This window comes from Chrysoperla carnea, chromosome 3, assembly GCF_905475395.1.
Source record: "Chrysoperla carnea chromosome 3, inChrCarn1.1, whole genome shotgun sequence".
NCBI lineage: Eukaryota > Metazoa > Arthropoda > Insecta > Neuroptera > Chrysopidae > Chrysoperla > Chrysoperla carnea.
The window spans coordinates 87,187,050-87,210,840 of NC_058339.1; the positions used below are offsets into that span (position 1 = coordinate 87,187,050).

At 28.0% G+C, this 23,791-nt stretch overlaps 1 protein-coding gene across 1 annotated transcript in view; it reads left to right on the forward strand.

Annotated features, from left to right (window-relative positions):
- Positions 1 to 19,852, forward strand: part of LOC123296615 (cationic amino acid transporter 2-like) — a 36,870-nt gene extending 17,018 nt beyond the window's left edge. Inside the window, exons 5-13 of the mRNA XM_044878161.1 lie at positions 7 to 111; positions 16,602 to 16,751; positions 16,832 to 16,956; positions 17,999 to 18,236; positions 18,296 to 18,398; positions 18,454 to 18,599; positions 18,663 to 18,829; positions 19,000 to 19,108; positions 19,175 to 19,852. Coding sequence (XP_044734096.1) covers positions 7 to 111; positions 16,602 to 16,751; positions 16,832 to 16,956; positions 17,999 to 18,236; positions 18,296 to 18,398; positions 18,454 to 18,599; positions 18,663 to 18,829; positions 19,000 to 19,108; positions 19,175 to 19,350 — 1,319 coding nt within the window. The 3' untranslated portion in view covers positions 19,351 to 19,852. The remainder of the gene's footprint in view (positions 1 to 6; positions 112 to 16,601; positions 16,752 to 16,831; positions 16,957 to 17,998; positions 18,237 to 18,295; positions 18,399 to 18,453; positions 18,600 to 18,662; positions 18,830 to 18,999; positions 19,109 to 19,174) is intronic.
- Positions 19,853 to 23,791: the final 3,939 nt, after the last annotated feature.

Consider the following 23,791-nt stretch of genomic DNA (forward strand, 5'->3'; position numbering starts at 1 on the left):
TTTCAGCTGCCTTAGCATTTGGAGCCAAAGAATCTTCATTATTTAATAATATATTCACACTTGTTAATTTATGTGTTGTCATTTTTGTCATCGTTGCCGGTGTTTTTAAAGGTCAGTTAAAAAATTTTTAAAAAAAATTAATTTCTTTAAATTTTCATATCAAGTATTTGCTTTTTTATTATAAGGTCTACGAAAAAAAGTGATTCTTTATAAAAATCTCTATTCAGCTATTCACTTTTGGCATCGACTGTAGAGGGTGTGTTCACAAATTGAAAAAGTTCGACAGTAATGTTAATGGTCGTTTAGAAACGTAGACCATTTAGGATTGATAATGAGAGGAACGGTTCTAGAAACCACTCCCCAGATATGTAGAAGTGTTTTTAAAGAATTTTGCGTGCTAAGTGTTCTGAATGTGCCCAATAACTTCATGAATTGATCATAAAATGGTGGGAGCGCATATAAATTATAGAGAATTTAAATTCGTGCTATGTTTTTTTTTTTGCTATGTATCTTGTAATTATTTACAATCCCACCAAAAATTTTTACTAACGAATTGGCTTGATCTAACGAATTGATTTAACCAGCTATATTAGTTTTCATAAGAAATCCACAAGTCGTGGCATTTCTCGTAAAAAAATTTAATTTATGCTAGTGTTTTAAAATCTTCAATACGTGCTACTTTTCATACGAGTTTTTTTGTTCCTTTTTTTCATATATGTTGATATAGGTATTCCCTGTAAAAATACTGACTAAAAAAAAGTCCAAATTTCTTTGTGATTCTCCGAATTAGCAAGCAAATCATAGAACAAAAATGTAATGGTTAAAGAAGGAAGGCAGGATAATCATTCACAATTGCTGCTATTTTTCCCGTATTATGTTGTCAATGATTTTAAATCTCTAGCCACGAATAAAATTTCAATTATTATAATCCAACTTGTATCAATTCTCAAGACAAATCGGGAGAAAAAAACCATTATCGGCTCTGTTATGAGTTTTTCTAATTTAATAATGTTGTCCTAGTATTCTGATCAGGATGGTCAGGAATAATCCTATATTTATTATTTTAATAATATGATCTTGAAATATTAATAGTTTTGTCATCGAAGGCAGGGTGTTGTGCTTAAAGTACTCTCTCCTCATGCGGAAGTTGGTCAGTTCAAAATCAATTCATGTCAACTGTTTTTTCAAATTCTACTTTGTGACCCATAAAGTACACAATTTTTAACTATTTTTAACTTAGCGAGACTCCAGAAGTAAAATAAGAAAATAAATTATAGTTTATAGTATCTACTAAAAAAGCACGCTTTATTTTTCATCTAATCAACTAATTTAAAAAATCAATGTAGAGAGAAGCCATCCCACGCTTTGAATTTTACATTACAAATTTTTAAATTATAATATATTCGACATTAAAACACACAAAAATTAATTAACGATCTCCACAAAATATGTATATATTTTTTTTGAAATCTAGGTATATTGATATTATTGAATGTTTATTGGTTAAACGTATTAGGTAACATACATATATTAAATATTACGAATACCTACCTATCATAATAGCATTGTACAAATATTTTTCAACTTTCATTTTTTTAATAACATAATTTTTATCAAATATATAATAATATTAGGTATGGGTGTTTAAATGAAATAACAATTTTGTATTATTTGATTTATGTGGTTGATAAAATAGAAAAAATGCACTACCTTCCTTCAAAGTTTATTGTCCATTAAATCACTTTTTTAAACCCCGAACTAAAAAAAAGGGTTGTTATAAGTTTGACCGCTATGTGTGTGTGTCTGTGTGTTTGTCTGTCTACGGCATCGTAGCGCTTGAACGGATGAACCGATTTTAATTTTTTTTTGTTTCATTTGAAAGGTAATTTAACGAAGAGTGTTCTTAGCTATGTTTCAAGTGCGAGCTTAGAGAGTTCCGTTCTTGACGTTCATTACGTATAATTTTAACATATAAATAATTACTATGGAAATCAATGATCAAATAAAACTGGCTCAATTCTTAGTCTTATTTTTATAGGAAAAAAATGTAGGAATACAACATCCAAATAAAAACTTCGATTACTACCATAATATAAAAAAATTCTCTATTCAAAAAAATAAAATAATTAATATATCCCAAAATTTATAAAACAAATTTTGGATTTAGACTACAATAAAATAAAATATACATCTAATAAATATTTTCACGTATAAATGAAGATGCAAGCTTAACATGGTCGTCGTTTCGCTAAAGATCGACATAATTGTGGCGATCCAATAATATCGCCAAAGAATACACTTAATAAATAGAAATCACGATTTTTGGTCGGTGACGATTTGTAATTGCTGAAACAGAAAAGGTTAAGGTTTCGATTAGAAATATAATTATTTTGATATGAAATACTTTTAATATAATTTATACAAAATACAAAGGATTAAAACGGGGAATTTGCGGATTTATCTCCTTTTCGCTGCGATTTTTCGGCAAATCTAACTAAGTATATTTTTGATATTTACTTTCGTGATCTTCAGACGAATATTGAAGAAGTCAAATCGATAATTTTATTTGATTATCGCGAAAGTTATTTAAGAACATTTAAATTTTCTCTGATAGTCTTCAAGAACCCGATGAAAAACTCCATGAGTTTTTAAGCTTGTTACATAAGCAAATTTTTGCTAAGGCAAAAGGCTTATTCAATTTTCTTAATTTTGGTTGATCAAAAGAGAAAAATTCAATAAAAATGTACTTAAAATAATATTTATTTTCATTAATTTATAGTTAATAAAATTTTCATTACAGCCATAACAGAATGATTATATATATTTCTGATAAGAAAAATAAATACCGCGTTCCGACAAAGCAATGTTTCATATACATAACTAATTATATAAGTCTTATTAAATTTTTCAATGCTCAATAATACAATACAAGGACTCAGGCCCGTGCGCAGGAGAGGGGTCAAATGCACCCATTTATTAGACGCATTTCCACTGACTATGCCTTTGAGTCAAGTACTTTAAACAGGAAACCTGGATCTTGGCAAGGTTATCGAACCAGCTGAAGCATGATTTGATTAAAAGAAGTAAAAACCTTGAGCGATATCTATAATACATTAATACTTTATCAAATTTAGCCTGTCTGTTTCTCTATAAAATGAAAACTCTTGCTCGACTTTTTGAACTAGAATTTTTTGCGAATTATTACATCTTATCACTTTAGGTGTAAGAATTTGCCCATAAAGAAATGTACGAGAATATTCTTATAAAAGTCCTAAAAATTATGATTTAACGTTTCTTTTTTTTGACGTTAACAAAACTTAACTTAAGATAGGTCCAGTTTTTGAATTTCGAGTTTGAAAAACGATAGAAAAAAATAGTTTGAAATGTTTATCTTTCCCCTTGAAATCAACGTCAAAAAAAATATTACAAGAACCAACTCAATTTTGTTTCTGCTGGACTTTTCGAACTTCGAAATTACCTGAAAATTTCTTTCCATTCAGCTTCTGTATATCCATTACGTTTCTCTTCCAATTGCTTACGTGCTTTAATTGCATTATCAATACATACTTTTTCATATAAACATACATCTTTACCAAATTCTCTGACTAATTTCTTTTCAACACGAACAATATCCAATATGTCTTCATGACTACTATCGCTTGTAGTTAAATCTTCTAAATATTCTGAAGAAATTGCTCGTCGCGCTCGACCGACATAGGTTTCTAGAAAATAATAAAATTTATTAAAAATTATTAATTTATGAATTTTTAGCATTTTTAATAAAAAGTCAAATGTACTTTAGAACTAAAAATTTTAAAAGATTCTTGATCAATTGTTGGCAGAGATGAATTAAATATGGAGAGCACCCTAGACCAGCAAGCACATCATCTGTCATGCTCTTCCCTGCCATATATTATTAATTTTAGCTAGTATTTATACAATAACTAGTTGCAGCTCAAGGATTCACCCCCATGATGCATCCCGTGGAAAAAAATTGCGTTTTTCCTTGTTTAAAAACTGCCATGCGCACCTCCTTTAGTAATCTTGTGACCCTAGAGCGATAATACATACTCTCGGCTTATAATTTTTATGGTTAGGGGCTGTTCGGTCATTACAATTGGTCTGACTAACGAAATATAACTTAGTAATAGTTAACTTGATAACATATTTCAAAGTCAGATATGTAAAAGAAATAAAGCTTATTTATTTTTTTGTGAAGAAAAGTGACAATAAATTAGATAAAATTTTTGTGGATGTTATAAAAATACGATGGTTAATTTATTTTAAATTTCCAAAATTATATAAAAATATCTTTCCATAAGATATGCAATTGATACATGTGGTTGATAAGAAGAAGCAATAAAACTCCATACTTATATTTATGCAATCGCGCTTCACGATTCTTTGATTTTCGTAACTTAAATAAATGAATAAAACATAAATGAGTAATACATATTTCTCAATGTTCATTATACACTCTGTAATCTGTATAAATTTACCGATATTGATTATATAACAAAATTTACCAAATAGTTTCTATTAATTCATAAATATTAATTAATTTAATTACTTTTAAAATACTTTCAAAACAATAATATTCGATTTTATTATTTTTAAAATTGACATATATTTCAACTAATAAATACAAGATTTTTACATTATATTGCTTTTCAAATATAAATAATCCGGATGTAAGTATTTAAGCTATGAGTTTTATTTGCCTTTTGTTTTAAAAAATTTAGTAAAAATTTAAACATTGTATTATTAATTATTATACAAATTTTTATCTGATAACACTGAAATATAGCTTTGCCTAAACAAATAATTTCAAGGTACAATCTATGAAAAATATGCCGTGTATTTTTCTTTGAAAATTTACTACCATTTTCATTCATTAAATTATGAAAAAAAATGGATCTATAATTAACTTCCCTCTCGAACGAATTTGTATTGCAATTTAAACAAAAAATTAATGGTCTTGGCAATATTAATTTTAAGCGAATTGATCGAAAATTTAGATTCTGTTTTAGGGATTTATTTCGTTGGAAAGCTAGTGTCATGAAAATTGTTGTAATAATAATGTTAGGGTTGACCAGGGCTAGTTGAGCAGGTTTTGGCTTTTCAGAGTTCTAGCTTCTAAACGAGTAATCATATTTATTTGATTCATATATCAATAAATAGCCCATACCTTCCTTTAGAAAATGACCTTTAGAAAATTTTCGATATATGTTATTATTTTCGAGAAAACTAGCTTTAAGTGACGATAGTCGTAGCTGCACAAATTACCCCATTATTGGGGTAAGTTTAGCTAGTGTATGAGGCAAGTTGAGCAGGATGCAACTATTGAAATATAATTTTTTCATTTTCAATTTAGAATTCAAGCAATCACATGCATTTTTAAACCGGTTCTATTCAAAACAAATAATTGAAGGCATATACTAACTTGGATTAAATGAATAACGTAATTTTCGTATAAAATTTACCATACGCATAGCCATTACAATCACTGGAAATGCAACTAAATGTAAAGGCCATTCAAATGATGGTTCTTGTGATACTAATTGTGCACTAGTTGAATTAATTTCAAATGATAACAATAAATTTAAAACTAATATACACAGAAGACATAGTTTTAAAAAATTCATTTTTTTTTATATTTTATAAAACTGAATTGAATTTATTGAAAATCAATCAGAAAGGACTCTCACTGAACAACATTACTAATAATAATCGATTTATGCATATAATATTGCTTATTGGTTTTGAATATTATGTGTTTTTACCCTACCAAATTAATTGGAGGCATAAGTAAATGGTTTATGTGTGTGAATATTATCAAGGTTTTGTGTATTAAATATTAAACAAGAATAATTAATATGTTACTTGTTATAAACAATTATAAACTTAGGATAGAATATATTCGCCACGACTAAGAAAAAAAATTCAAAAAGAGTCAGAGGTGTCTTAGGACACTCGGTAAGATATATATGTTCTTTCCGGTGTAATTCATGTATATCTAGTTTTAAAAAAATAATTTTTTTTTTAAATAAAATTTTTAAAAAAATTCATTGATGTGGCTGAGGTTTGACCTGACGACCTTTTGCATTAGCAGTGGGCACCTATCCACAAGACCATTGCCTCATTGAGAATACTATTAATATTTCAAGGAAATAAGATATAGAAAAAAGATCATTGAAACACGTTTATTTATCTAACTCCCATCTGCCGAACGCTAGATAAAAAACATTGTTCCAATTATCATCCAGCTTTTTTCACATGATTTTATCGAAATAATATATTTCCGATTCGAAATCTGAACAATGGAGCCATTTAAAAAATACATTAACGATGACAGACGGACAGACAGACAGGCAGACAACCGGAAATGGACTAATTAGGTGATTTTATGAACACCTATAACAAAACTTTGTTCATAGTATCAATATTTTTAAACGTTACAAACTTGGGACTAAACTTATTATATCTTGGTATATTTCATATACATGGTATAAAAATCAAAATTTCCACTTTTCGATATATCAACGCCATCTCATACTAGACTTTAACTACCTCACATACATATAAAATCTAGACCACACATTTTAATAACACTTTCATTTCTTAGGTATATTATTTATACAAATTAATTATTTATATATATTAATTATTTTTATCTATTATGTGTACAATAATAATATAATCACGTAAGAAGCATCTAATTAATGCATTTAATTATTCGTAAATCAATAACTACTATTTCCGAATTCCGGCGAATTCTTATAAGAAAAAAAAATGTAAACATTGTTTTATTATATAATAAATTAATGGATTTCTGGTTCATGGTCTGTCTAAGATTTATTATTTATTACTTCCATATAATTCAATTAAATGAAAAAAATTACTGACGTATAAAGTTTTGATTTGTAAATTAAATCTAATCGTCATTTATACTAACAAGCAGTAATCTCCTGAGACTTCTCACCCGACTTTTCATTTGGGATTTTCGTGTGAAAAAGCAGTCGGAACTATGCTGCAGAAAATACTAAACCCTTCAATGAAAGAAAGAAATTCAATTTAAAAACAAGTGAAAATGAACAATTGACTGAGTTAATTGTTGAAATATCATGTATAGACAGTGTTGATTACTCTATCACATAACACATACACACATGTCACACATACATAACTGATAATCCCATATTAATACATACTATAAAATTAGCATCTAATGTGTGCCCTCGTGAGTAAACAGTGATGTTTACAAAAAATGTTTCTTATAAAAGTTGTTTATTTTTTGATAAGGAACATTTTTTACATTTAAACTTTTGTTCTATCTCTAACGGTTTACAAGATGAGTCTTACGGACCCAAGACCCAATTAAATAGTTATAAAAAAAACTCGATCGACTTGAAACGACTCAAGCGAATGTTATGAAATTCTTTTCTGAGCATATTGCCGTTAATGTACTTCGATCGACTCCTCAACGAAGACGATATCATTTTTTGTTTCCGCAATACCGATGACGAAAAAATGATCACGAATGTACGTTCAATCATACACACCCACACACACACACACACACAAATGCTTCTTCTCCAAAGTGGTGTTAAAGCATCTTTCTAACTATGAAACGTAAAGATATGTTGAAAATTTCGACCCATCCAAATTTCCACCAAAATCAGACCCATTATCAGACCCAATGGACATCAGAGTATGAATTAAGACTCTCAAAATGAATGTACTTCCGGCGGTACATCAGATTGTGAATTTGAATTTTTTTGAAGTTGAATTTCTTTTAAACAGATGAGAATGAACCAAAAAAAAAATCGTTTCCCGGATTTAAATGACGATTTTTATCTGAGGTCATATTGATCCAAAAATCAGATTTTAAAATACGACATCAGGGTCACACTTCTACCGATTTAACTACCAGGCTATAAAGAAAAGTTTAATAAATGTGTCACTTTTGTTCAACTTTTTTTTTCATAAAACAAGTAATTTTACAATCACTAAGAAAGTCCATTACAAGTAACTTGAATTTACTCTTCTCAAAGACTAGTTCATGATCACAAATCTTCACCTATAATGCGAACTTTCGAATTTACATAAAGTATTTTACTATAAACACGATAATAATGATATTTTAATAAAACATTTCTAATAAAACCAGATTCATGTTACAAAAATAATAAAAATCATAGATCAATAAATACAATTCACTTAATATATATAATTAATTAAGAATTCAATTTCTACTTAAAACTTTTACATTCTTTTAATAAAATATATTGCTTAGAGGGAATCTTAGAATCTGTTTGTTAAGTAAACATATTGTAAATATGAATTAATTTTATAAAGCTCCGAATATACAGAGTCGGATTAAAGTTACTCCAGCGCTAACTTGTAAATTAAATAATTTTTGGAAATTAGGTGATTGGTTTTGAGCCCTTTTTGTCTTTTGAGTACTTTTAATATCGATTAATGACCTGGCCCGTGCGCAAGGGAGGGGTTTTGGGGGTCAAAACCCCTCCCATTGAGAATCTGCTCACATATAAATTTTGAACAATATAGTCCTGTAAATGCACCCATTTATGAGACGCTATCGAACTACCTGATGCTGCGAAACATATTTTGATTGAAAGACGACGAAACGTTCGAAAAGAGTTCAGAAAAATTTTCAAAATCATGAGCGATATCTGCGATGAATATAACATTGAAGTGAGGAAGCCAAGGTTTGCGTCACAACAAGCTCAACGCTCGAATGTACAGACTGATTCAGTTAAAGATTATAGATCGATTTTTGAATCATCGCAATAAAATTTTGATGAAAACTCGATTTTTTGAACTAGAATTTTCAATTTTGTACGATGATTCTCGTGACATCTAGGTCGACGAAGTTCAATTTTCATGAAAACGCATTACAGGGCGGCTTAATTCACTGTAAGTACTCGATATTTGCAATAACGATGCGTTTCCGAATGTCTATTAAATGCTTCGCGTTATGGCAGTTTTGCCTTTGACAACAGCGACGAATGATCGCTCCTTTTCAACCTTGCATCGTCTCAAAACAAACCTAAGATCGAGAATGTTTATAGATCAGCTCAACGGTTTAATCTTCGCTTAATATACATCATGTGTATATATATCGTGATCGATGCAGTTCTGATCGATGAGTTTTGGAAAGCTTTTTCTCTGCACCTCGCAGAATTAACTTATTGAAAAATAGTGACTGAAATCACCTTTTGACCTATTGAGATAACATTTATTAATTTTATGACTTAACATGGCGAATTCTTCACGGATCACCATAATGCACGGGCATTAATCTGTCATCAGTTTTTTTTAAATAAATATTTTATTTCAAGTGTTCTTAAACTCGACTTGTTAACTCGCCAATATTCTTTCTTTGGTCCTATCGAAAATGTACATTGACATGATAGAAAGGATATTTCTTAAGAAACTGTATTTTGATTTTTACATTTCTAAAAACTCTTTATATCCCGTTTAAAAACGAGTTTCGTATTTTAGTTTAATTTTTTAATTACCTGGAAGTAAGGAAAGTATTGTATTCACACCAAAAGTGGAAATATTAGAAATTTCATAAAAACTTAAGCTAGGATATCTATTCTATCAATTTGGAGCAAGGGATCAACATAAAATTTGAAATTTTCCGGTTTAAATTAGTAAAATAGAATCATAAAACATTATAGAAAATAAATTTTAGTAGGATCTTTCATACGATTATTTTTTCTCGAATTCTAATTTCACAGGAATATTTTAGTATTCTAAAACACAAAATTTAACATTTCTCTATTAATATGACTCACCGCAAAGATCACATCTTGTTTATAATTAAAGACTAAAAACTTAATTTTTTTTTTAGAGTACTTAACTAAGTTTTATATAGTTTGAGATTATTATTATAGTTATTGAATTTTTTCCGGATCAGAATTATTTTGCCCTTCTAGAACATTTATCTTACTTGAATATCAGTTAATTCAGCCCTACTTTAAACGATAATTATAGTTTAAAAGTTTTTCAATCAGTTATTATAAAATAATTGCTATAATTATTTATTTCAAAGAGTTCAATAAACTAAAATTATTAAATGTTTCGAATATGTGTAGGATACATACAGTAAGTACCTAAAGTAGATCCTCACTAATCTGGATTCCTTAAAAATTAGAAACTATCAAATATATCATTTTTAAGTTATTGTACCCTCACAGACGTACGGAGCTATGTGGAAAGGACGGATGAAAGGATTCCTAGACGTAGCGGACTACTCAGTGTTCGGGTTACCGTGACTTGTTTCTCTCTACTGTATATGTTTTACTAGAAAACTTTATTTTAGTAAATATTTGGAGAATTTATTTCCTTGATTGAAAGACCTTTTCTTACCAATTAGATGAATAATTGCAAATAAATTATAAATTAAAATTTTTGTTTATTTTTTATCAGATTATATAAATTGTTAAGTGATGTAACGGATATCCCTTATCAGCGTTATCAGTTTAGATAAACTATAAATTACAAATTAGGCAAAACAAATTTTCATAATAATTGCATAAAAATTAATAATTTATGTAAATATGCTTTATTTTTATTAAAATTTTCAAGCGCTGTAGTTAAACATTTCCACGATTTCTATAGAGAATAATTTTCGGATTTCATTCTTGAACAATACTAAAATAGATATAGTACACACATATCATTATGCAACAATTAATACTAGGTAAAATTCGACTTCTTAAATTTATTTACAAATTTACTCAGTCACATATAAATTATCCTAATTAAATCAATTTATATATACAATTATGTACTTACTAGGATTTAATGAATAGCCCAATTTTCGTACAAAATTTGCTAAACGAACAGATAATACAATTACAGGAAAACCAATTAATTCCACTGGTAATTCAAATGCCGGTTCACTACCCTGTTGTTCACCACTAATATTATTCACATTTATTAATATTAAAAATTGTATTAAAATCAATAATTTTATACATAATTTGAATATAATCATATTTATTAAATTTTTTTGTAAACACAAGTTTTTATAAATAAAAAAAAATATAATAATTTTATAAAGAAAGTGAAATTTGTCTCCGTGTGTTAAATATATGAACACTCCAATGTTTATGAATTAACTGGCATTAATGCATCTCAACTTCTTTTTAATATTTTCTTAATAATATACCTTTATTTTTGTATAAAAGATTTATTTCATATATTAACTAATATTATGATAAAATTTGGATTCAAGTTCAACACGTAAAATAAATTTTATCAGGTTGATGGATTTGTCACTTTTACGGTGACTATTTCCGGCACCTATTCAAGTTATTAAAAATATTATCTTAAAACACCGGAGCGTTGAATTTCCAATTTTCGCTAAATCTTCGTTATAATCGGACCTGAACAACCCGGTGATAAACATAAACCGTGATAAACCAGAAGTGTACTTTATTCAGACATAAATTCTTCTTATAATTCAGAAGCAATAGGGTTCTACTACTACGTATCTTCAATCCTATGCTAATTACGGTAGTTGTCTGAGGTTAAATTTAACATACATTAATACCATGACAAACTTTTAAAATGAAATTAAAATTAATTTAAACACTAAGAAGATATAAGCATTCAAATATTTGTTGCCTATCTCCTTTTAGCAAAAAAATATTTCATATGTATCTCTATGGTGATATCGGACAATGACGTCACTAACCTATATCTTCCTCTTTGTTTAATTAGGAATTTTAAACGTTCATATTTAGCAGTGAGAATTCTTCACCTGAAGTGATAAAATTCATCAATTCATCATGACTATTGTTCGAACTATAATGTAAAATTAGACTTAATACCATAACAAAATTTTCAATCATCTCAATGCTGCTATTTCTCTGCCTGCTTTTTCTGTTCTATATTTCCTCGAAATTGTCTTTTAGTTATTTACTTGTTAAGATCATTTGAAACATATGACTATCTAAATCCGACCTAAAATGGTGGAAACGCAGAAAATTGATTCAGTACATATACTTACTATATCAAAAACATTGTTCACTGCGCCAACACCATTTTTATCCTATTTGTTTAAATTTAAAATTTTGTTTACATTTTACTAAAATGCTTGGTTTACAAAATTTCGTGTAAGAACTAAGCATCAATTTTAATAATATTAAATTCAAGTTAACAGTGAAGAAGTGAAAGTATTTAATCGTATATAAACATATGATGGAGATTTTTTTAATACATTTTTATTGTTTACACTGATTTTTATACTTATATGTTTATTATTATTATAATTTTTTGTCTCCAATTCATTTTCTAATAAATCTAGTATATCTATTCATATATAAAAATAATAATAATTAATATGCAAGATTTATGAATTAAAATATATGTAAAATTTCTCATAACTATCGTTATAATCAAATGTAATTGTTTCTCACAATACTTGAAACATTTTTATGAAATCAAAATATTAATCATGAAACAATACGGCAAGAGATATTATTTTTGAAATTAATTTAATTAAAAATAGAAAATAATTAAGTGTGAATTGGGACATTAATAATAAACGTAATATTTTTGAGTCATTGCTACGGAATTTTAAATATGTATTCTCTAGTGTATATGAGCAGATTAAAACAAATTTCATTATTTGCAAGAAATACTCAAAATTAAGAAAGTATTAGAATTAATTAATTCAATTTATTGCATGTAAAAATTATATTAAGTCATTCCAGAAATAAATAATTAATATTTATGTATCTGGAACTAAATATTTATTACATTCACCTTCTCAGATTAGATTCCAATTAAACTACAATTAGTTCATTTTATAATAAAACAAGTGAAAATAAACAATTGACTGAGTTAATTGTTGAAATACCATGTATAGACAGTGTTAATTACTATGTCACATTACACATACATACATGTCATACATACATAACTGATACTCCCATATAATACATATTATACAATTTGCGCCTAATTTGCGCCCTCGTGGGTGAACTGTGATGTTTATGAAAAAGTGTTTCAAAACAGAAGGTTGTTTATTTTTTTATAAGGAACATTTTTTACAACTTTTGGTTTAGTCTAACGGTTTATAAGGTGGGTCCTACGGACTCAAGACCCAATTGACCTATGTTGCTCAATTACGAAGTCGACCTCACTTTTTACGTCCTGAGTATGCAGTAAAAATTTCAGTTTGATATCTTTTTCGTTTTTGAGTTATCGTGCTCACAAACGGACGGACGGACAACCAAAAATGGACTAATTAGGTGATTTTATGAACACCTATACCAAAATTTTTTTTGTAGCATCAATATTTTTAAGCGTTACAAACTTCGTAAGTTGTGTAAGTCATAATAAGTTCCTGTAAGTAATAGTAAATCTGAATTTGAAATGCTTGTCTTCAATCAATGAGTATACATTCTCCAATTATAAAAAAAAAAAATTTTTTTGAAGTTCATTGACAATTAATTCACGTAAATTTGTTTTTGTATAAAAATGAAAGTGTCTCTGATGTAATTATTATACAAAAAAAATAACTTAATGAGTATTTATTTATTATTACTCAATGGTTTGTGTCATAATGTCAATATAATATTTTTAAAGGTACGTTATTCGCTCCGTGTGTGAGTTTCGTTTCCATGGTAACGATACAATACTTTAATTATAGAATTGTATGGATGCATATATAATTGTATGGATTGCATTTAAGACTTACATTGAAAATTTAATATTCTTGTTTCACAAATTTAAATAAATAATTATGATAATTTACATTTGAAAAATAATATTTGTGCAATTTGATTTCTTATTTTCACAATTTTTAATGCATTAAGTTTAATTCGTGTTTTACAATAATTTTAATTTGCCATTTCTATAACATTAAGATGTAAAAAACTGCAAATTAGTAATAACAGCCTCCTTTAACGCCAAAATTTTTCACTGGAAGCGCTGGCATCGATTTTATTATTGTCCCTACCATGACTACGCACACAACGAATAGGAGGTATATCTAATAACATAGAAAAACCAAAATTGATAATAGTCCCTACTGCTTAGTTTTAGGTACCTACGTGCCATAGACCATAAAATATGTATTCATCAAATTAATGAAATTTTTTGTTTAAAATTACATAATAATTATTATTTATTTTATAAATTAATGATGTATTCTTGTAATAATTGTAAATGACACCGTTAGGCATGATTAATTTAATTACTTCCATAAAATTATTGTAAATTTTTTTCATATTTAATATATCGATCTATTGACATCATAATGCATAGTCAAGGAAGTACAAAACTTTCATGCTTGATCTAAAATACCTCTTTGATAGTCCAGGATTGCTTCCTTCGATCTTAATGGGAATATGAAATAAGTACAGAGCCATTTCGAAAAATTAAACAACTAAATTGGAATTCACGTGTACTTTATGCGAATTAAAAGCTAATCCTTAGTAAAATTACTTTACTACCTTTCGAAAATAAAATATAATTGCGATATTTCGCACAGATATAATCAGAGAATAACCTTTTATAAATATAGGTTTGTCATAATTTCAGCTTAACAAGTACAACTTACAAAATTTAAAAAAAAAAAAAAAAACGTGTACGGAACCCTAAATTTAAAGGACACTCTCCATTAAATTACCTTTTTCCTCAGAGCCTTCTCCAAACTGAACCGATTTTGAGGATCATCATCTATTTTTTAGTTGATCCGGGTACGGAAAACTATACTAGCACTTGAAATATAGCTAAGAACACTCCCCATTACATTACCTTTCAAACGAAACAAAAAAAAACCAAATTGGTTGATCTTTTTAGTTGCTGCAATGCCACAGACAGACACATAGGCAGACACATGGAAAGATACACATGGCGGTAAAACTTATAACCTTTTTTTTGGCTCGGGGGTTAAAAATCGATATATACAAGGTATTTAAGCAAGTGAGATAGCTGCTACATTTGTTGTTTTATATTTAATGCTTATACCACTAGTTCGATTTACATCTAGGCATAGAACTATCACGAGTATGACAGAGTACATGCGTTAAGCAATGCATCTAAATAAGAGGTATTATAGATGTTATATGAAATTGCAAAAGTGACTTGCATCGTGGCTTCGATGTCTTTTAAGCTATACAACAGTTGTTCTGTTGTATGCATGCAGAGAGTGGGATTCAACACATGTATATAATACCTCTTACTTAGATGCATTGCTTAACGCATGCATTCTGTCATACTCGTTATATTTATTTGCCTAGATGTAAATCAAACTAGTGGTGTATACCCAGTATTGAAATTCTATTAATATGTTATTGCACAAAAATTAACGACAAGAAACGTTGAATTTATGAATCATTATTTAAAGTAAGAAGTTAACGAGCCATATATTAGATACAAAATCATTATCCACTTACGACATAATAACGATTTATATTGTAATCGAAAGGTCACTAATTACTTAACTTACTGTTTATTCTTTGAAACATACATATATGATTTTGAAATCCAATTAGGTAGACGATCACCTTAATTATTTATTATACATATAGATTCATAAGATTTCTCTTTTATACAAAAATTCAATCTTGAATTTTGTCATAAGTATATAATTTTACCATAGCTATAATGCTTTTTTTTTTAGCAAAACATACAAAAAATTAAATGAAATTATAAAATTTTTTTAATAAAACATGAAGTTTTTTGTAAAATAATTTTAATTTTTACATCAATTATTCAATTTTATCTTTATTTATAACATTTCTAATAATCAGCTTCAGGTTTTCACTTTTAAGTGACGTAGAATTATTTGGCATTTGTTATTTTTAATTAATGTTATCTGCGAAAATTAAATGTTAATAGTTCTTTCTAATCCAGTCACTTCAATTGAAACTCTGAAGGAATTTTCTAAACAATATATATATAAAGCTTCCGGTCATTCATCACCTAACAAACTAACGGCAATCGCAAAGTAGAATTGCAGAGAGTTTAATTGACTCTAAAAAATGGTTCAGTCTTGGCAGAAAATTCAATACATGACTTCACTCTTTGATCCCTGTTTATGAAAATTATGGATTCACGTTCATTTTCTCTATCATATTCCTGAATACGAATTCAACTCCGAATTTGTATAATTCTGTAATATACGTTTCTTATCCTTATTTGGCCTCCTAATTAATTCACCCCATTTCTATATTTTTCAACTCATCAATCAACTTTTTTAAGGGAGGGGGGGGGGTCAAAGGTCTGAAAATCGATTTTATTCATTGATGACTAACGCGTGTTTAATTTTTTTGAGGCGGTGAGGTATTCCTCACTGCTACCACTAGCTGAATTTTCAATACTTTTTATTGAAAATGTCGCAAAAAATTTTAGAATAATGTTTAATAATATATAATAAGTTTAAAAATATTAATAAATACGAATCACAAAATATAGTTTTTTATGGGTATCTCAACCCCTTTCCCCTTTAAAAAATTGATTTAAAAATCATATTGAATCTCCTTTTTGAAAATTTAAAATAAGTTACTTTCATTAACTAGTCTCATCAACATAATTTTTTTAATTTCTAGCACATCCTTCAAATTGGACATTAAAAAAGTCTACTATTCCTGATGGATATGGAAAAGGTGGATTTGCACCATACGGAATATCAGGTATTGTCAAAGGAGCAGCAAAATGTTTTTATGGATTCATTGGTTTTGATTGTGTTGCAACTGCAGGTAAATTTTTTTTATCTTATTGATTGAAGTATTCAATCTTTGTTGGGAGTTAATTTTAATTTACATGAAATAACCTTTAGGTGAAGAAGCTCAAAGCCCTCAAAGATCAATACCAATAGCTGTTGTCAGTTCGTTGCTAGTGGTTTTCTTAGCATATTGCGGTGTTTCCACAGTTTTAACAATGATGTTACCCTATTATCTCCAGGTAAGCCCATCAAATCTTAGATATCGACGATGCACTGCCAATTTGACCAAATCAAAGCAATAAAGGACATTCCCAAAGAAATGAATGTATGGAAAAATTTGACTTACGTTTCAAATTTTGAGTGTGGATTATGTTAGAACTTGGGAAAATTAGATGATAATTAAGAGTAAATTTTTCAATATATACCATGGTTTTTGAACTATTGATTCCTAAAGATTTAGAGAAAATCGCTTATAGAAGAATTAAGGGTGAACACACTCACAATTTGAAACGTAAGTCTCAATTTCAAGGGCTAGTAGAAAAGGCTTAATTTTTTTTTATATGAATTTGGACTAAGACCAAATCAATTCTGATTAATGATGAATTCTGATAATTTTAGGGCGGGTTATGACTTCAAAAGTAGACATATTTATAACATAGATTTTATGGAAAAACGATAGATGGATGACATGATATCGTAGATTTCTCCAAAACTTGTCGGTAGAAATTTAAAAAAACTATTTAAACTACTTAAAGTTTAAATCTTAATAAAGATGTATGAGCATGGTAAAGGGGGCACAAATTTAAAAAAATCTATATTTTCAATTTTGATGGTGAATTATGTTCTAACTTGACAATATAAGACGAAAAGTAAGAATAAATTTTTCGATATCTGGAGTAATTTTCAAATATCGAAAATTGAAAATTTTGTTTAATTATTTAAGTTACGATATTTCGAAAACCAAGGCAAATACCAAAAAATTGTATTCTAATTTTTCGTCTACATTCATGAAGTTGTAACAAAATTCATCAACAAAGTTAAAAATAAGGTACAAATAATTTCAACCCTTAGTCTAAAAATGTCTTGACGCCGTTACTACCATAACACATAATTGCCATTCATTTTATCACTTTAAAGGTGATCCTTAGGAAACGTGATTTTTTTGATAACGTCCTCAAAAGGTACTTTATCTAATTTTTTTTCTACATGGTCAATTTTGGGAGAACAAACACGATACAGGAAAATTTCGCCACTTCAATTTTTTTCCCATAAAATTTACAGGACACAGATGCTCCATTACCTCATGTATTTGATTCCGTTGGCTGGACAATTCCAAAATATATTGTGAGTGTTGGTGCCATGGCTGGGTTGTGTTCCAGTTTATTGGGTGCATTATATCCATTACCACGTATTATTTATGCTATGTCTTCCGATGGTTTATTATTCCAATTTATGGGTAAAATCCATCCAAAATTTAATACACCTTTGTATGGTACATTAGCTGCAGGTGTTTTCACTGGTAAAGAAATTGTTGGGAAAAATTAATTGAAAGGATATTAATTATAATTTTTGCTACAGGAATTTTAGCTGCATTATTGGATTTAGATCGATTGGTTAGTATGATGTCAATTGGTACGCTGTTAGCCTATTCTATGGTAGCTTCATGTGTGCTCATTTTAAGGTAAGCTCAAATCCAAAAATTACAGTTTGGGATCTAAAAAACTTTTGTTCTACAGGTATGAAGAAGGAAAAAGTGACAAAAAAGATGAAGATTCCAGAGATCTTACATTGATAAATGTATTCAAACAAATGTTTAATACAAAATTGAAAAATCCCACTTCGTTAACTGCACGTCTTGTTATGATTCAAGTTGTTGCATACGGTAAAAATTTGAATAAAATCATATTTAATTATCTTAACTTATGTATTTTACGAAATTTTCTAGTTTTATGGTGTATTGGTTTTACAAGTACAATTGTATTTTGTGAAAAACAATTGCAAAACCGCGAATCATGGGCTATAGGAATGTTAGTGGTATTTGGAATTTTACTGTGTGTTACGCTAATGTCAATACAAACTCAACCCACATCAAATGTTAAATTAACATTTTCTGTAAGTTATTTTTGTTAATAAATTTTAGGGAATCAGTATGGTATTTTAATGCTAATATGTCTGCGCCAAGTCTAAACTTGTCTTGGCGCTCGTACTACCTTAAAAACTCTATTTAAGATATTTTATTAGTTTTTAATATATCATTGTAATTGTGTTTCTTTTATTTTTAGGTTCCATTAGTTCCATGGTTACCTGGAATTAGTATTTTAATAAATATTTATCTAATGTTACAATTAAGTCCATTAACTTGGATTCAATTTACAATTTGGATTTTTATAGGTAACAAAAATTAAAATTGAGGCAAAAAGTTGCAAAATATATTTAATTATTTTGTTTTGTTTTTAGGTTTAATAATATACTTTTGCTATGGAATATTTAACAGCAACGAACGTTACACAAATATTGCATCAATATCATCCAAAAATTGTCTGGTTAATAATGAAAAATCAAGGAAAATTAGTTATCAAGACATTAAATTAAATGAAGCAAATTATGTACCAAAAATAGCACAATTTAGCTAAAAGATTTTAATTATTTTTTTTCCACTTAACTACAGCGGTATTTGAACTTAAAAATTTTGTAACAAATGTTCTGATTTAATTAGAACTTACAATTTGATGAATCGCAATTTTTTGAAGAGCGAAAACTTCAAATTTCTTATTTTTCGAGACATTTAGAGTTTTCGGAATTTTTCTAGATATAAGAAACATTCCGTTAATGAACGAGAAAAGAAAATAAACTTTAAATAAGTACTTCCAATTGCCAAATAAGATTTGTGATTTTACAAAAAAAAAACGTTTGAGTATTATAATTTTGTTGGAAATCATTATGTATTGATGATGATGGTTTGAGTTACTACTTAAATTGCACCAAAAACTTATCTATTTAATTTAAGAACTTAATTTAAACTTTACAAAAACTTAAGGTGGTATAGGCAGTATCGAGATTCACAGATACGAGATTGTTGAAATACCATGTATAGTCAGTGTTGATTTCTTTATCACATAACATACAAACATACAAACATGTGACACATACATAACTGATAATCAAGTATAGTACATATTATAAAATTTCCGCCTAATTGGGTCCGGGTAAACAGTGATGTTTACGAAAAAATGTTTCAAACAAAAGTTGTTTAATTTTTGATAAGGAACATTTTTTACATTTAAACTTTTGTTCTATCTCTAACGGTTTACATGATGGGTCCTACGGACCCAAGACCCAATTGAGCTATGATGCTCATTTACGAACTTGACCTCACTTTTTACGTCCTGATCACGCTGTAAAAATTTCATCTCGATATCTTTTTTCGTTTTTGAGTTATCGTGTTCACAGACGGACGGACGGACGGACAACTGGAAATGGACTAATTAGGTGATTCTATTAACACCTATATCAAAATTTTGTACATAGCATCAATATTTTTAAGCGTTACAAACTTGGGACTAAACTTAGTATACCTTGCATATTACATATTTGCATGGTATAATTATACAATAGATTTTTTCCTGATTCGACTAAAGTGATACGACTTTGATACTGCTATACTACCTTACAGCCTCTACCAAATTTGTATTGTACAAATTACTAAACTTATCATAGAACATTATAACCAACGCCAGATGTAACGAAATTAAATGTAATTAAAGGTGGTAAATTTAGGGTACCGTGTACTCTTAAAACTTTAAAAGCAAATTGCAAATTTTCCAAGGGCCTCTAGCTACATATTTTCATAGATTTATATTTTTACTTCAGTAAATAGCAAACAAATAACAAATTTATGGAAAATATAAAAGAAAAAACACAATTGACAATGAAAAGCTAATTATAAATACAAAAATCAGTATTTCCAAAATTGTTATACAGAAGCGATTACTAATGTTTGACACTTTATCATCGATTTTTTTCATGACGGCGTTGTAATATTCTTTGAATAAAATAAAAAAATTTCCTATTAATAAATATGCTTGACGACGATAAAAATGATTGGCTATGGAAGAATAAAGAATTGATATTAGTAAAAATATAAAGATTTCAATCATTTTTACTGTCTCGTTATTAGTGAATAATTTTCAAATAAATAAAATGTATTTTTTTGTAATTTAATTATTGTAAACTATCTTTAGATATTAAAATTATTGTTTTTTTAATTTTGTTAATTTTTTATCCATTCCCGAACAAATAAAAATCAGTAGGTAAAACCAATCTGGTGTACCACAGGGAAGTGTTCTGAGCCCAACTCATTATTTAATTTATACCACGGATCTACCGGCGTTCTTGAATAATATATAATATATTTCACGAACTTTTTTAAAACTCTTTAAAAAACAGGGTTCCAATATGCTATCCCATCCCAGGAAACGTGCATTTCTGATCCCTAAACTATCAACTACTACCAATGCAAAAAATCATGCCGATTTTCTGCTCTATGGAAAATTAAAACAAATCTATTCTACGGAAACCATGCTCTATGCCGTTCGATAGTTTTTGCGTGAAAAAGTAACAAACATCCATCCATGCATCCAAATTTTCACGATTATAGTATATATCACATTTAGATAAAGAAATCAACGAAAAAGTCATAAAATAAATCGTATACATTTCAATATAGGCCATTTGCATTTTTAACGGCTTAATAAGTTGCCTATATTAGAAAAAATAATAAAGATCCAGGTGAGTAGCCGCAGGTGGTTTCATCTAATTCCGAGATAAGTTAAGATCAGTGCACCTAATTAGAAAATTGGTATACGTGATTAATATCACGAATGGTATATTGTGTCTTGCTTAACAATTTTAGACAACTTACGATCTTGAAATCGCGAATTCCTGTTCGTATTAGTCAACTTTAGTCAGTACACATAATTTAGTTCGGACATGGAAAGATATTTCTTTAGATTATTATTTGTATCCGATTATGATTGAAAATTATCAAAAGTTTGAATATTTTAGTGATGAGTTTGTTATAAGACTTCCATAAATTCGATGAAAATTACAATCTAGGTGAATAATATAATACCATTTAGTAAAACAAACATAATTATCGTGAAAACGCAATATCAAATGCTAAAATGATGAAAGACATAGACATAATCTCAAAAATTCATGTCCTTACTTCACTCTTAAATTTTTCCAGATTTTAGTTACCAAAATGAAATAATTTTTGAAGTGAAAACTTCTTTAACGACGTTGTGCACTTTTAGGTAGGGAAAAATGTTATGGGTTCGCGTTACCGACATGCTGTGCGCGCACCGACATGCTTATAGCAGTATATCTGTATACAGCTGACGTATTGTGTAACATTAATGTTGCGTATATAACAAGTACATTGACATTTATGTAAATAAAAATACTATCCACAAATCATATGATTGTATATTAATTGCTATTTCAATTGACTTGTATTCATATTTTGTCATAATCTTCTACAGTTAAAAGTAATGGATGTTTAATGATGTTTCGCAATTAGGTAAAAACTTTATTTTTATTTTTATACAGGTACAATATTTGAGCATTAAATGCTTATCATTAAAATATTTAGATGATAAGATTAATTATTTGCTTTCCATTATTTTAGTTAAGTAGGTAAGCATGATTGTTTTTCTATTAAATATTTAGAAAATTGAAGAATTAAGGAAACAAAAATTAGGTAAGATATTTGGTTAATATTAACTAGGAGGTTTTTGTAAATTAAGATTGAAAATACCTATTTATTGATTTTATAATTGATTAATTAGATAATGCATAATGAAGTTATTGAAGACTATGAAAAGAAAAGATGTAAGTTAAAATCTAAAGTCCCTGGATGAAAAGTCTGTACCAGAGATTTCAACCTCTTTCATATTATTCTGGATAATATTAATCAAGAGATCCTATATTATGTACTGATCTTTAGATCTTATATTTTTTTACTGATATTTTATTAATAGTACCTACTGATTAGTGTTATATTATTATACAAAAGATCCCATCTGAATAAATCTTACACTTGATAAACAGATACAATAGTAATCATGTTTACTCAAAATACCAATATGATTCTTAATATAATATAAATCCTGTATGTTTAAAAAGAAATAATTAAATACAAAATAACTACCATACCATCAGATATAGATAAATATTACACTTAAGAAAATATTTAATTCTGTTATCAATTTACGCTATTTTAACAGAAATTTTAATTACAAAACCCAGACGATACACGTTACCAAAAAAAAGGCCCATATTCGGGAAAATTTGTATTAAAATTTAAATATGTTTAAATTATTTAGCAAAGTAGTTAATTTACCTATACATTGTACTGGGTGATCCAAGTTAAAACAGCAAGACTTCATCAAATGGTAGGTAACGTTAAAATAACGACAGTTTCTCAATACACTTATGGCTAAACAATGTTTTGAAAGAAATAGGACCTATATTTTTGTGAAAATTGCCAAAACGCCTGCTTAGAAAAATTGGCCGTTTAATAATTAAGCTAAGAGTGCTTAATTATTTAAGGCTTATGGTGATAAATTGTGAACACCAGCGATTGAGATATGGTTCATTACTCATTACTTATTGCATTAACAATAGTATTATTATGCAATGCTCCCATGTTTGGGGCATTGTGTTTCAAATTTCCAATTATTCTAAGCAGCCGTATTGGCAATATTTACAATAATATCCATTAGTGGAATTGTGTTCCTTATTGGGGCTAAACAAAAAAATACCCGACTGACACTTTGTTATAGTTTATTACCTTAAAATATGAATTGTATTATCAACGAGGCTGTGGTCTTGTAATTACGGTAGTCGTTTCTTGTACGGAAGGTCATCAAGTCAAAACCCATTCAATCCAATCGATTTTTGCTTAAATTCTATTTTGTTGAATAATTAATTCTGGTTTTTGGTTTTGAAAATTTCTGATTACTATTCATAGATGGATTTTGACATAAAATTTGAAAAAAATATTTTACTCTA